General features: G+C 47.6%; 1 protein-coding gene across 1 annotated transcript; it reads right to left on the reverse strand.

Annotated features, from left to right (window-relative positions):
- Window positions 1–13,710: 13,710 nt before the first annotated feature.
- On the reverse strand, window positions 13,711–15,695 carry LOC125548295 (transcription factor CSA-like). Its single transcript, XM_048711944.1, has 3 exons — window positions 15,235–15,695; window positions 14,377–14,922; window positions 13,711–14,215 (listed from the first exon to the last, which is right to left on the reverse strand). The coding sequence occupies exons 1-3, from the start codon at window positions 15,470–15,472 to the stop codon at window positions 14,025–14,027; spliced, it is 975 nt and encodes a 324-aa protein (XP_048567901.1). The 5' UTR covers window positions 15,473–15,695; the 3' UTR covers window positions 13,711–14,024.
- Window positions 15,696–16,581: the final 886 nt, after the last annotated feature.

Raw genomic sequence — 16,581 nt, forward strand, 5'->3', positions numbered from 1 at the left:
AGTCACTGCAGTTCTTTTTCCGTGTTTTTTTAGTGGCCACAATAACCTAGTTTTGGTAACTAGGCCACAATAATCATGGCAACAGACGGACTGTTGTAACCATGGGCCTCCTGCGGGCCGTAGGATCCGTGGGCCTTCTACGGGCCATAGGATCCATGGGCCTTTTACGGGCCGTAGGATCCATGGATTTTCTACGGGCCGTATGATCCATGGGCCTTCTACGGGCCGTAGGATCCATTGGTCTGCTACGGGCCGTAGGATCCATGGGCCTTCTACAGGGCGTATAATCATTTCGTCACACATGGGCCGTACTATTCGTGGACCATAATGGGCCTTTAATAGGCCGTATTTGATAACGCTATGAAAACAGCCCAATGGGTTAACGGGCCACAAACGGGCCGAATGTAACCACGGGCTATATTTGGCCCACAAACGGAACATGCCAGTAATGGAACGTATCTAACCGAATTCTAGAAATGAGCCCAAGAATAAATGGGCCCTGAGAAGGCCAAAAGATAACATGGGTTGGAAACGGCCCAATGGAATAATGGGCCGTTAATGGGTATAAAGGGGTACACTGTTCATTGCGGGCTAGATTCACCACGGGCCGTTAAAGGGCCAAGAGTTACAAATGGTCTTGTATGGGCCGAAAGACATCATGGGCCATACATGGGCAGGAAGTTACAACGGGCTGGAATCATAATGGAAGGCCCAGATGAAGCTACTGCGCTTAATTCGGATAGGCCGTAACGGGCCGTGAGTTAGCGGCCGTAAATGGGCTATATACGAACATGCCGTTAACAGGCTTTCCGTGGGCAGGCCCGTTACCTTTTGACCAAGTCAAACGGGCCGGCCTTTTCACCGGAATGGGCCTTTGTTGGGCCGTGCCACATGTCGACGTATCATAGGCGCCTCCTGTCCAATGAATGGATGACATCTGTCCCAATGGTGAGCCAACACGTGTTTCCTCAGGCCCATGAGAATTTTACATGTGGAAAATCCTCATTGGTCCGGGCTGTTAGCGGGTTATCGGATCCAAAACCGGACCCGATAGCTTAACGGTGTTCCGTTACGGTGGATGCCACGTATCGGTCACCCTTGACAAAAGCACCTCCATGACGCGCGATTTATCATCATGGAAGTGGACACTTCTGTGATGATAATTTTGGTAATGTCATGGAACACTTCTACGATAGCACAGGTATGACTATCTTGATTCTGTCATAAAATCGTCATGGATGTACATGCATGACAGAAAACGTGAGCTACTATGACAAACATGTATCATCACGGAAGTGTCTTTTTTTGTAGTGACTCTGAAATTATTTGAACTTTTCAAATGTTTCATCAAGTAGATATACCCATATCTGCTCAAGTCATCTGTGAAGGTCAGAAAATAACGATACTCGCCGTGAACCTCAACACTCATTGGACAGCATACATCAGTATGTATTATTTCCAGAAAGTCAGTTGCTCGCTCCATTGTTCCGGAGAATGAAGTTTTAGTCATCTTGCCCATGAGGCATCGTTCGCAAGCATCAAGTGCTTCATAATCAAGTGATTCCAAAAGCCCATCAGCATGGAGTTTCTTCATGTGTTTTATACCAATATGACCTAAAGGGCAGTGCCACAAATAAGTTGCACTACCATTATTAAACTTGCATCTTTTGGCTTCAATATTATGAATATGTGTATCACTACGATCGAGATTCAATAAACCATTTACCTTGGGTGTATGACCACAAAAGGTTTTATTTATGTAAATAGAATAACAATTATCCTTTGACTTAAATGAATAACGGTATTGCAATAAATATGATCCAATCATATTATGCTCAACGCAAACACCAAATAACATTTATTTTAGGTTCAACACTAATCCCGAAGGAGGGAGTGTGCGATGGTGATCTTATCAACCTTGGAATCACTTCCACCACATATCGTCACCTCACCCTCAACTAGTCTCTGTTCATTTTGTAACTCCTGTTTCAAGTTACTAATCATAGCAACTGAACCAGTATCAAATACCCAGGGGCTATTATGAACACTAGTAAAGTACACATCAATAACATGTATATCATATATACTTTTGTTCACTTTGTCATCCTTCTTATCCGCCAAGTATTTGGGGAAGTTCCGCTTCCAGTGACCATTTCCTTTGTAGTAGAAGCACTCGGTTTCAGACTTGGGTCTAGATTTGGGCTTCTTCATGTGAGTGACAACTTGCTTGCCATTTTTCTTGAAGTTCCCTTTCTTTCCCTTGCCCTTTAACTTGAAACTAGTGATCTTGTCAACCATCAACACATGTTTTTCTTGATTTCTACCTTCGCCGATTTTAGCATCGCGAAGAGCTCGGGAATCAATTTTTTTCATCTCTTGCATATTATAGTTCATCACGAAGTTCCAGTAACTTCGTGATAGTGACTAGAGAACTCTGGCAATCACTATCTTATCTGGAAGATTAACTCCCACTTGATTCAAGCTATTATAGTACTCAGACATTCTGAGCACATGCTCACTGGTTGAGCTATTCTCCTCCATCTTGTAGGCAAAGTACTTGTCAGAGGTCTCATACCTCTTGACACGGGCATGAGTTTGAAATACCAATTTCAGCTCTTGGAACATCTCATATGCTCTGTGGCGTTCAAAACATTTTTGAAGTCCCGGTTCTAAGCCGTAAAGCATGGCGCACTAAACTATTAAGTAGTCATCATACCGAGCTTGCCAGATGTTCATAACATCTGCATATGCTCCTGCAATAGGTCCATCACCTAGCGGTGCATCAAGAACATAATTCTTTTGTGCAGCAATGATGATAATCCTCAGATCACGGACCCAGTCCGCATCATTGCTACTATCATCTTCAAATTTATTTTTCTCTAGGAACATATCAAAATAAAATAGAGGAGCTACACGCGAGCTATTGATCTACAACATAGATATGCAAAAAACTATTAGGACTAAGTTCATGATAAATTAAGTTCAATTAATCATATTACTTAAGAACTCCCACTTAGATAGGCATCCCTCGAGTCATCTAAATGATCATGTGATCCATATCAACTAAACCAAGTCCGATCATCATGTGAGATGGAGTAGTTTTCAATGGTGAACATCTCTATGTTGATCATATCTACTATATGATTCACGTTCGACCTTTCGGTCTCAGTGTTCCGAGGCCATATCTGCATATGCTTGGCTCGTCAAGCTTAACCCGAGTATTCTGTGTGTGCAAAACTGGCTTGCACCCGTTGTATGTGAACATAGAGCTTATCACACCCGGTCATCACGTGGTGTCTCGGCACGACGAACTGTAGCAACGGTGCATACTCAGGGAGAACACTTATACCTTGAAATTTAGTGAGGGATCATCTTATAATGCTACCGCCGTACTAAGCAAAATAAGATGCATAAAGGATAAACATCACATGCAATCAAAATAAGTGATAAGATATGGCCATCATCATCTTGTTCCTTTGATCTCCATCTCGAAAGCATTGTCATGATCACCACCGTCAGCGGCTTGACACCTTGATCTCCATCGTAGCATCTTTGTCGTCTCGCCAACTATTGCTTCTATGACTATCGCTACCGCTTAGTGATAAAGTAAAGCAATTACATGGCGATTGCATTTCATACAATAACGCGACAACCATATGGCTCCTGCCAGTTGCCGATAACTGTTACGAAACATGATCATATCATACAACAATTTATATCATCACGTCTTGACCATATCACATCACAACATGCCCTGCAAAAACAAGTTAGACGTCCTCTACTTTGTTGTTGCAAGTTTTACATGGCTGCTACGGGCTTCTTAGCAAGAACCGTTCTTACCTACACATCAAAACCACAACGATTTTTCGTCAAGTGTGCTGTTTTAACCTTCAACAAGGACCGGGCGTAGTCAAACTCGACTCAACTAAAGTTGGAGAAACAGACATCCACTAGCCACCTGTGTGCGAAGCACGTCGATTGAACCAGTCTCATGAACGCGGTCATGTAATGTCGGTCTGGGCCGCTTCATCCAACAATGCCACCGAATCAAAGTAAGACGTTGCTGGTAAGCAGTATGACTATTATCGTCCACAACTCATTGTGTTCTACTCGTGCATATAACATCTACGCATAGACCTGGCTCGGATGTCACTGTTGGGGAACACAGTATTTCAAAAAAATTCCTACGATCACGCAAGATCTATCTAGGAGATGCATAGCAACGAGATCGGAGAGTGTGTCTACGTACCCTCATAGATCGAAAGCGGAAGCGTTTATCAACGCGGTTGATGTAGTCGTACACCTTCACGATCCGTCCCGATCAAGTACCGAACGTACGGCACCTCCGCGTTCAGCACACGTTCAGCTCGATGACGTCCTCGCCTTCTTGATCCAGCAAGAGGGGCGAAGTAGTAGATGAGTTCCAGCAGCACGACGGCGTGGTGATGGTGTTGGTGAAGGACAATCTCCGCAGGGCTTCGCCTAAGCACTACGAAAACTATGACGGAGGATAAACTAGAGGGCACAGGGTTGCCGGCACATGGCTTGGTGTTTCTTGATGTGTCTTTGGTGCTAGCTCTGCCCCTCTATTTCTATGTTGAGCCTTGGGGTCGAAACTTGGAGTAAAAGCCTCCACAAAGTCGGGTTCACCCGAAAGGCAAGAGTCCCTCTCGGACTCCAGGGCTAGACGCCAGGGTTCCCGGCGTCTGGACCCAGACTCCAGGGACCTTGGTGTCTGGCCCCTGGACTCCGCAAAACTTCCTTTTGCGCTTTCCAAAAACCTTGTGGGCTTTCCCCTTTGGCCCAAATAAAGTGTTCTCGTACCCAAACATTTCGGGGAACATCTGGAACCCCTTCCGGTGAACTCCGGAACACTTCCGGAGACCAAACACTATTATCCCATATATCAATCTTTACCTCTGGACCATTTTGGAGCTCATCGTCATATCCGTGATCACATCCGGGATTTCAAACAACATTCGGTTACCAACATACATAACTCATATAGTACTATATCGTCAACGAACGTTTAAGCGTGCGGACCCTACGGGTTCGAGAACTATGTAAACATGGTCGAGACACTTCTCCGGTCAATAACCAATAGCGGAACCTAGATATATTGGCTCCTACATATTCTACGAAGATCTTTATCGGTCGAACCTTATGACAACATACGTAATTCCCTTTGTCCATCGGTATGTTACTTGCCCGAGATTTGATCGTCGGTATCCTCATACCTAGTTCAATCTCGTCACCGACAAGTCTCTTTACTCGTTGCGTAATGCATCATCCTGTAACTAACTCATTAGTCACATTGCTTGCAAGGCTTATAGTGATGTGCATTACCGAGAGGGCCCAGAGATACCTCCCCGATACTCGGAGTGACAACGCCTAATCTTGATCTTTGCCAACCCAACAAACACCTTTGGAGACACTTGTAGAGCATCTTTATAATCACCCAGTTACGTTGTGGCATTTGATAGCACACAAGGTGTTCCTCCGGTATTCAGGAGTTGCATAATCTCATAGTCAGAGGAATATGTATAAGTCATGAAGAAAGCAATAGCAATAAAACTTCACGATCATTATGCTAAGCTAACGGATGGGTCTTGTCCATCACATCATTCTCTAATGATGTGATCCCATTCATCAAATGACAACACATGTCTATGGTCAGGAAACTCAACCATCTTTGATTAACGAGCTAGTCAAGTAGAGTCATACTAGGGACACTTTGTTTTGTCTATGTATTCACACATGTATCAAGTTTCCGGTTAATAGAATTCTAGCATGAATAATAAACATTTATCATGATATAAGGAAATATAAAATAACAACTTTAGTATTGCCTCCAGGGCCTATTTCCTTCATCATCAGCATAGTGGATCACAGTAAAATCTGGGCAAGCTGGGCTGACAATAGGAGCATGGATCAGATGCTGGTGCATAGCTTCATTGAGAATTGACTGTAGAAGATCAGCTGCCAGGACAAAAGGTAATGGAGAAATAGGATCCCCTTGTCTGACTCCTTGTCTGCAATGGAAGAGTTTCCCAGGCACTCCATTGAGCACAACAGAAGAAGTACCTGAAGACGGTAGTATTGAAATCCAATTTATCCATCTCTCTCCAAAGCCTCTAGCTTTCAGGATGGCAAGAATTGCTTTATGCTTAATCGGATCGAAAGCTTTCTCAGAGTCCAGTTTGAGGAGAACAATAGGTTATTTGGATACCATTGGCACAGTTCTGGTACAACAATGCACATCATTCGGCCATCGGCATGACACCGTTCAAAGCCATGTTCGGCTACAAGCCTCGTCACTGGGGGATCACAGCAGAAGGTACATGCTCTGTCCCAACACTTCAATCTTGGCTTGATGAGCGTGCCACTGTTCAAGCCCTTCTTTAGCAACACCTCAATCGAGCACAACAACTGATGAAAGATCAAGCTGACAAGAAGCGTTCCTTCCGGGCTTTCGAAGTGGGTGACAAGGTTTTCCTCAAACTACAACCATACATACAGTCTTCAGTCGCCCCAAGAGAAAATCACAAACTAGGTTACAAGTTCTACGGGCCCTTTCCCATCATTGACAAGATCAACGAAGTGGCATACAAACTCCAACTTCCTCCACAAGCAACAGTCCACCCGGTGTTCCACGTTTCTCTGCTTCGACAAGCTCTCCTCCCTGGTACGACTGTTGAACCTCATCTTCCTCACTGTTTGGATGATCTAGCTGTGCCAGAAGCAATTCTACAGACCCGTTGGCGCAAGAACAAAGACTGCGTCTGGGAGCAAGTAAAGATACAATGGTCAGCGAATTCCAACTTGGGCGTCACTTGGGAAGATAAAGCTAGCCTGATGGCCCGGTTTCCGCATGCTGAGGCTTGGGGGCAAGCCTCTTCCCAAGGAGGAGGGGATGTCAACGCCCCCGACAATCGGGGCCCACAAGGCAGCGTTGTCCGCACCCACCAGGCTTCACCAAGGTTCACTCGACCACGTCGGCCCAACCCAAGAGTCCATGGGCCAGAGTGGACCAACTGAAGACCCAGCAACAGCTACTAAAGGAAGCGTCACCGAGAGGAACAGCATCCAGTGGATCAAGGCAACGGCGGCTCGGCTCTTATCCCATTCCCCTTTCCTTCCTCGCGACGAACCCTAGCTTGCAATTCCTGTAATCTGTCTTTGTAATCGCCACATATACTGCTATTAATCGATCCTATCAGTTGGTGTGTACAATCTTTAGTATAACAGTCTGCAGTCTATTTGCCAACAATTTGTGCAATAAGCTTTATCTGAAGGGAGGTTCTTTATAACAGAGTCAATTTCTTGCTTTGTGAAAGGGGCATCTAAGTACCCGAAGACAGTAGCATTGATCTCATTGATCACCGAAGCATAGACAGAACGATCAGTAATTCTAGTCGAAATCAGAGATACTGCCACCACTGAATCCATCTCAATAGCTATAGGAAGTTCAGAACGTTGAATAGCAGAAGAAAACCCCTCCATACAAACACATAGTTCTGCCCCCAGTGCATCTCTGCAAGCAAATAAAGCTCTACATGTTGAAAATACTATCGCTCCTTTAGTATTCTGAAGTATCATACACGCACCCACCTCATCACTTGAGATATAAGATCCGTTCGTGTTCAGTTTGACCCATCCCTTAGTCGGCGGCTTCCAGCATAAAGCTGGTGTTGGATTACTTGACGCCCTAGGCCAGTCATAAGATATGACGATTTTACCTTTAACCGGATCAACATGAGAGTTCAACTTAATGCCGATCAGTGAGTCCAAATAAAACACCGGGTGAAAATTGCTTTCACGATGCGAAGACCTCATATACAGGCAACCAGTCTTCACTCGGTCTGACTCATTTTTTCCATGCAACCACCAAAAATCGGTGAAGCACGCCCTTACTTACCTAGGTGTGTAAACTCACACAGTAGTCGGACACGAAGACACGCAGAGGCTGGCGATGCACGCATGTGAAGGAGGTGGAGCTAGCAAAGGTGGAGTAGGTAGATGGGTGCATGACTGGCCGTTGGGGGATTCTGTCCCTGGAATCAGGGAGCAAGAGGCCAAGCCGGATGGATGCCGTTGGGGATTCTACTCGCCTGCTGGCTGGCTGGCTGGCTCCCTGCCCGGACGCATGAGCTCACGGCAGATACGCACGATATCTGCGTGCGCGTACCCGTGCCCGTCTCCACCTCCGTGGTAGTGGTACCGCAAGCAACGGCACATGCATGCACGTCGACGACGCGGACGGCCACCGTTGAGCAATGAAATCCATCCCTGGCGCTTCCCTTTTGGTCTCGGTCGTACGTACATGCCCCCCGTCCACCGGCGACCGCTTTCTGTTGGGTTGGTCTCGGAGACGGAGCACTGTGCTGTGCCTGTCATGGGTGAGTGGCCCTACGGAATACGTGCGTGCTCCACCTTTCCGTTGCCGTTTCGTTGCTCCCCTGCCTCACACCACACAGCACACTTGTGTCACTAGCTCCCTCCTCACCCTTTGCTTTCTGTTATCCTTTTTCCTCTCTCTCTCTCTCTCTCTCTCTCTCTCTCTCTCTCTCTCTCTCTCTCTCTCTCTCTCTCTCTCTCTCTTCTTTTTGTTGGCTTGAAGCTTTCAGTTATCTTTCCATGGACCCGATTCTTCTTTTCTTTATAAATGTATATATAAGTATGCAGAGTACTCCACGTAGCATCTTCTGTATTTTTTTATATACGGATGTTTCTTTAGACAATTTTTATATACGGATGTGTACACACGTATTCCTACGTACGAATTAAACCTCCTCCGAATTCAAAAAAAAATATTGAAGCTCCTCCCCCCAGCCTTTATTTCTAAGACAAGAAAAAAAAAGAGTTCCACCTGCTGCAATATATAGCTTGCTTTCCCCCGTGAAATAGGGCTTTCTGTTTCATCTCAAGGCTCAAGCGGGCCCGCGAGGACGTTTGTCACGCAACAACGGCATGGCGAGAGACAGGAGAGACAATGGACGCCTGGCTCACCAAAAAATAAAAAAAGTCAGGATGATCCTTTCTGCGACTAGTACTAGTACGTAGTATTTGTTTTCCATAGAAGTAGTGCATCTAAACGTACGCGATGCGCTGCGCGCTCACCACACGACAAGACGTACGTTACGTTCCGGACTGCAGTGACTAACCAGTCAAAGTACAAACATAATTAAGGATCCATATACATACATACGTACGTACGTATACAGACCGGTACATGTCATGGACACGGAGACCAGGCTCGATCGAGGCCGGACGTCGGTTTGATGGCCAGCAGTTAACTCGGTCGCCGGTCGGTCAGCCGATTTCTGCGTCGGTGGAGGCTGGAGCTGCAAAAAGACATGCGCCCGCAAGTTTTGATCGAGGAAGATACGACTGCTCCCAGTCCAAGAGAAGAGAAGAGAGCGCGCGTGGGGCGATCAAGACGTAGTACGTACTACTTGGACTGTTGCCGTGAATGCATCACACGCTGCCATGATCTTTCACATTTACTGCACGCCAGTACGTACGTGCTACTCCACAGACACTGCCGTACGTAGCACCAATGCTTCGCATCGGGACGCAGCCGCCCATGCATGCGTCCAGTAAAAATAAATCTCCACCACCACAGCACGACTGGCGATTGGCGACTGTGAGCCCGCTCGGACACGTACGGCTCGTCCGTGTGCATGCATGCACGTACGTACCAACTAGGGCAGTACAAGAGGGAGAGAGCCAGCCAGCTATGGGCTTCCATTTTATCTACTTGGACTTGGGAGTCTTGGAGAGGCCGACCGGGCTGGTTCATTCCTAGCTTTGCTCGTCGCCGACCGGTGTCAGCGGTGAAAATGCTGCGTGCGTGCGTGCGTGCGCGCGTGCGCGTGCATCTTTCTCGATCGTCCTTTTGCATTACATTGCATTTCCTTTGCATGCACTGCACAGTGTGGAGTTGGGCATGCATGAGGCTGGGGTTTGTAGGGTAGTAGTAGAAGTGAAGTGAGGTGAGCACAGTGCAGTGACTGTAACAGTGGCGCTAGCTATCACTACTATTACGTGGAGCACCACTGCGGCCAATAGAGAGGCTAGGCCAGTTAGGCAGATATAGCTAGCTAGGCGTGCATTGCATTGCATTGCATGTGTAGCTATAGTTCCTAGCATATATAGGGTGGTACACACACATATATGAGTATATGTAGGCATCAGTGAATGCAATGGCTCATTCGAGCGAGCCATGTGTACGCTTTTCTTTCCGTGATGCCAAATGTGGCCAGTTGTCATTACATACGTGGCGTGGATGAGAATCATCATCAGCTGGGACGACGCTCTTTGTCCATCCATGGATCCATCTCAGGCCCAACCCAAATGAGTTTATGAAACCAAAGGAATCGAAAAGGGAAAACGAGCTACACGCTACAGCAGCATGACAAGATGGTAGCTAGGTAGAGAATCCGATGCTCTTCCAGGGGGGGCATGCGCCCTGTGCTGTGCGTGCACAGCGATAGCATAGGCGCACGTCGATCTCGGTGTTGGTTTGTTGCTGGGTTTGTTTGGCTCCCACTCAGGCTCAGGACTCGGGACTCAGGAGATGTAGACGCTGCGGGGCCCCGCCCACATACATTGCGCTCTCATCATGCATCCATCCCCAAAGGCCAAAGCGGAGCCAAAGGAATCGGGCCTCACGCATATGGCCTTTGCTTCCCGGGAGGAGGAAAACTGCATGACATGCCGTCGACGAGGGTGGATGGATGCACGTCACGTCCCTTTCCCAACAGCCGCGTAACAGAACAGCTGCCTCACATATGCCCGCACAATACCATACGTGTGCTGTGGTGCTTCATTGAATTGAGTGCCCTGCCCTGCCCTCAAGCCTCAACCTAACTTCTCTACCAGTTTATCTCATCAGTAACACTGGAGTAGTGGTAGTATGTTTCCTGTGCTTCTCCTGGATCGTTTTCAACTAAGCCTATACGTATGTTAGGAAACAAATTGTGCAAACTGATGAATGGGGTTCAGTTGGTTGGCTGGACCAAGTGAATGAACAGTCGTATCACATGCCACCTACCCTGTCCTCTTTAAGCTAAACTTTGGGTGTCTATTCCTATTTTTTAATATTAAATTTTATTCGAGCCCCATCTGAAGTCAATAGAATCAAATGCCGAACGTGCGTTAATTTGATCCATCGGCAGACAACCTCAATCATATTTCCTTCCGACCTCATTTTTCAGCCCTCTAGTTGGTGCATGCACCTGCACAGTGTTACAACCAACGACTAACGAACTCATTGCGTGCGTGCGTGGGGTTTAGACCATGTCCAATACTAGTAAATGCTCAAAAACAATACTAAACAATACTAGTAAATGCTAAAAATACTCCACTGACTGGTGCTTCAATTCGTCATCCGTTTTCAACTACCCGAACGGTTGGGCTTTACAAATATCACCATCGATATGGACTCAACCCTCCAATATTACTCCACCAACTACTCCAAAATTAGGCTAATCAGGATCAAAAATGGTTCTTTCTAAATCTGCACAACTACACCATGCCAAGTCAGAATTTCGATTTTGATTTTACAGGAGAGAACGTCTGCGATTTGAATGAAGTACATATTATCTGCGCATGCATGGCGTCATAACTTGAGAATTTTTCCGGTGTTCATCTCTGCCTGTACATAATTTTAGTGTTTATTTTTAACTGCATCGGTGCACACCAAGATGGAGGACGAATTGCTCCAAAAGTTTCTGACAACGATATCACATTTTAACCTGTTGGTTTTCCTCCCCTTAATAGGAAGAAACAAGGCAAGAGATTGTCTAGGTAGTTAAGGAGATATTCCACCCTTGGAGGCATCTCTTGTTGTTTTCAGATTGCTTTCATCGGTGTTTTTCGTTAGCAAGAAGGCGGACATTAAAAAGACAGTTTTGACCAATTGAACTAGAATTATTGTTGCTTCCACGTCAAATTGCCCATGTAATTTATACCTGCAGTTTCAGTATTGTAGTTGACACGTGATAAATTATTGTCAAATTGTAAATATGTCACTGCAGTACAAAACTGGCATGCTTGATGGGTTTTCAGCAGCCACCGTAGTAGTAATAATCAAAGGAGGACTTACTGTATTCTAGCTTTCCTGTCACGCAATAATCTTGACGACAGAATGATGCCTATAGTCTATTCAACTTAACCAAAAGGGTAATATGTTTAATGCCATACCTATCCCGATTACCACAACAGTATTAGGCTTTCCCTCTGAAGCAACCCATTGCAGGCAAAGATCTGTGGTAAATTCAACTACCCAAGAAAATAGGATGCCTGAGTGGTTGTATCAAGTAAGTTATGTCAGTTCTTTCTTTATATACCTGAGTAGCTAGCATGAATGGAGTGCGAAGTTTGTGTGCTCGGGCACCATGGTGCCCTTTTTTGGGAAAATAATAATTCAAAAACCATATTTAAAAGTTAAAAAAATTGAAAACAATTTCGTGGAAACTTGTATGTATTCACCACTGATCCATGAAATTTTGTTTTGAAAAAAATGTAATTTGTAAGTTGTACAACAATAACAAAATTCCGGCCCCATTTGAAAATACATATTTGTCTTATTTTTGTACGCCACGTGTGAAAGCAAACCGTTATGAATTTTTGCATATATGTAGTATATACATGTGTGTGTGTTTACAAAAAGTTTTTAAAAATTTTACGCTATAAAAAATGATTTTTTAAAAGGGGCACCAAGGTGCCCGTGCACCATTTGCAATTAGCGCCGTGCATGTCTTAAGATAGGACATGACCTGAACTACCAAATGTAGTATAAGTTGAGATTTTATTTTGCTGCAGTGGATTCAGACGTGAGAGTGTCAGGTCACACATAGTCTGACCCAGTCCAGTCCTCCTTGGTGCAACTATAAAACATGATGACTGCTCCATCCATCCACGTTTTCATCCATCCATTCAGCAGATCAACAGGCTCGCTCGATATTGTTGCTGTACACCTCCGAGTGTGTGCGTGTGTGTGTCCATGCATGCCAGGCCCAGGGTGGTGTATGGAGCAATAGATAAAAGAGTAAGTCCAGTCAAACATGGGCAGAACCGGCACTGTGGGTGGTAAAAACTGCCGAGAAACTCACATTGCAGTGATTGCTCACTGCACGGTTTCTTCGTCAGTTCAGGTATCAGTTTGGTTTTAGCATTGACCGTGTGGGTTGGGTTGGTTGCAGTTGCAGTTGCAGAGGCCATAATTAAGACAGGATTGTCGCCGGTGATGAGGCGAGCAGGCAGGCAGTGTGCAGGTAGCAGCAATTACAGAAAAGCGAGCGAGCGAGTGACGAAGCAACTGGTAACGGAGTCAGAAGAGAAGAAGCAACGAGATGCTGTTGCAACAGCAGTTTCGTTGGCTTGCAAAGGCGTGCGTGGTGAGGATGCATGAGGCGAGGTCCTCCTCCTCCGCCGAGGCACCATCCATCCGTCCCTGCCATGCTCACGCGCAACAGTCCAACGGAATCCCCCGAGAGGCCGAGACCACGCCCGCCCGCCCGCCCGGCCCCGACCCGCCCCGCCCCGCCCCGTCCCGCCCCGTGAGAGAGAGAGCGAGAGAGGAAAATGACTCGTCGTTCTTGTTGATGAATGCAACAAGAAAGAAAAGAAAGAAAGAAAGGCTCGCCGCTGCAGGGGGCAATTTTTACTAGTTATTTTCTTGCTTCTTCGATCGGCACAAACAAATGGAATAGAGACAAGAGGACATGAAACTAAGTTCGGGTTGCCACCATTACATTACATGCGACTTGTTTTAATCCCATCTGAATAAGTACTGTAATCAGCGGCAAAACTGAGGAGAGTGAAACCAGAGAGGTCACATTCATCGCCATAAATAAAACAACTTAACTCCTCATCCTCCTCATCTTCTCCTAGTCTGCTTCTTCTAGACTCTAACCTTGCTTAACTAGCTAGGAAGGATTGGCCGCCTCCCTTAGGATGATGATGATGATGATGATATCGGCCTCCACCTGTACACCGCACCGCCCCGCCCCGCCCGGTCATGTCGAGCCCACGCCCAGGAAGTCGAAGAAGGGCAGGCTGAGCTTGTCGCCATCCTCCTCCTCGTGCTGCTGCTGCTGCCTGCGCTGCTGTTGCCGCGCCGACGAGGACGACGGGGCGGAGAAGGCGGAGCGCGCGCTGGGTGAGAACGCCTGGGTCACGGCGTGAGCTTGCGGAGCCATGTCGTAGCCTGCACCAAAGACCACCATGTCAGTCGGAGTCGGATCAAAACGCTGGCCATGTCCATGTGGAGGACTGACGACTGACGACGCAACAAAACAACAAGAGCTTGGGGCTTGGCGCTTGGGACTTGAGCCTTGAGGGCAAGCATGCAGCGAGGGAGGCACGTACCCTGGTGGTGGTAGAAGCAGGGCACGGCGGCGCTGCCGGAGCTGAGGGAGAGGTCGGTGGTGCAGGTGGACGCCGACTCGTCGGACTCGCCGCCGCTGTAGGCGCGGCTGGCCGTGGCCGTGGCCGTAGCGGCCTTGCTGTACACCCCGGTAGCTATGGCCACCCCCATGGCGAACGGCTGGAGCGGCATGGGAATGGGAGATGCCCCGTGGTGCTGGTACAGGTGCTGGTGCTGGTGCTGGTGCTGGAGGACGACGGCCGGGGCCGGGTGGTGCGGCGCCGGGGCGATGGAGGAGGAAGAGGAGGCGGGCTTGCTGCGGCGGCGGAAGGCGCCGGACTGCTCCCGCTGCCTGCGGGCCATGAGGACGTGCCAGTGGTTCTTGACGGCGTTGTCGGTGCGGCCGGGGAAGAGGCGGGCGATGAGGGCCCACTTGTTGCCGTAGGCGCGGTGCGCCGCCATCAGCCGGTCCTCCTCCTCCTCCGTGAAGGCCCGGCGGTTGATCCGCGGGTCCAGCTGGTTGAACCACCGCAGGCGGCAGCTTTTCCCTGTTGGCCGACATCATCACAAAATAAACCAGGAATCAGGGCGCAGAACCCACGATCACCATTCACCACTGCGTTAACCGCAACACACTCCAAATTACTAGTAAAATGCATGTATTTTACTACAAGAAAGAAAGAAAGAAACAAGTCCAAGAAGTTATCCACACGAAAACAAATAAACGGAAGATGGTCGCAGTAAAAGAAACCAAAGCAGTAGACTAGTTCCGTTTGCGCATTCAATGCATGCATCTTCGAATCCGAAATGAAACAGCATTGCATCGGAGGAACTCCACATAGTATTAGGTTGTTTTATACCTGATCTGCCGTCGAGCTTCTCGGCGATGAGGTTCCAGTTCTGGGGCCCGTACTGGCCGACGAGTTCCTTGAGCCGGGCGTCCTCGGCGGGCCTCCAGTGCCCCCTGGAGCAGAGCTTCCCCTGCCCGCCGCGGCCGTCCTCCGCGTCGTCCACGTCCGCGGCCGCCTCCTCCTGCGGGTACGGCGCCGGAGGCGGAGGCGGAGGGTGGCTGAAGAAGCCGTTCATCTCACGAGCCATTCTTGGTCTCTCTCTCTCTCTCTCTCTGTCAAGGTTCAAGGAGGAGGATTGGAGGGGAGGATGCCTTAAAAGGCGAGGAGCGGGAGGGTGAGTGGTAACGGAAGAAGAGAGGAGAGCGAAAGGGACAGCTTCTTGTTTGCTGTTGATGCCGCTGCGAGGGGAGTCCCTCTCTAATATAGGAGGCGGGAGGGGGAGGAGGAGGCCGCCTCCTCTCTTCTCTTGTTCTTGCTTCGCCACCCGCAACTAAATGCCAAGCAAGAAACCAATTAATGCCTCCTAACTTTAACTTTATATCTCTCGGCTAAGCTAATACTAATTGGTTTTTCTTTTCTTTTCTTTTTCGGTTGTGTAACCTCGGTTTGGTTGGCTTTGGGGGGCTTCGCTTACTTTGAGACTCATGGCAAAAGGGTTGGAAAAGAAGGGCAGAGAGAGAGAGAGAGAGAGAGAGAGAGATCGGTGATTTTATGAATGATTCTTTTTTGGGTTCCAGAGGCCACTCGTGTGGGTTTGGGGAGTCCAATCCCAACCACTACCAGGGGCAGGGGCCGGGGTGGAACTCTGTCCCTTGCCACCTTGACAAACCCACCGGAACGCCCCTTCTCCCTACGCGCACCCCGTAGCATACCCAACCCACATTTCTTTCTTCACCACATTACTATGGGATGTGTATCTATATCCATCTCATGCATTTACTACTTCTGCCCCCGTTATTTATGTCAAATATACGCCAATATTGAGCGCAAGCAGGCTTACACATCCTGTGTTTATGTTTGGGGATATGGCTGGCAGTTGCTATCCCAAGGCTGCAATTTTGGTTACTAGTAATTACTAGTAGATGGAGATTTGAATATCTTTTCAGCGCTGCAGAGTCAAATATTTGGAACACCTAAGCAAAGCAAGCAAGCTACCAAGTTTTTGTAACTCACTCATCTACACCTTCCCCCACAAAAGAAAATATCTACACATTTACGTAAGACCAGAGGATTACCTGCCATTCAGATAAGTATAGTAACCGTGGTCAAAGCCTCGACCGAGGTTCAACAATCTATAATGTCCGCCCCCACGAACCACGACGGGAAGGGTAGCAAAAAATGGTTCTGGATATTTTA

Source organism: Triticum urartu, chromosome 3 (genome assembly GCF_003073215.2).
Source record: "Triticum urartu cultivar G1812 chromosome 3, Tu2.1, whole genome shotgun sequence".
In the NCBI taxonomy this organism is placed as follows: Eukaryota; Viridiplantae; Streptophyta; class Magnoliopsida; order Poales; family Poaceae; genus Triticum; species Triticum urartu.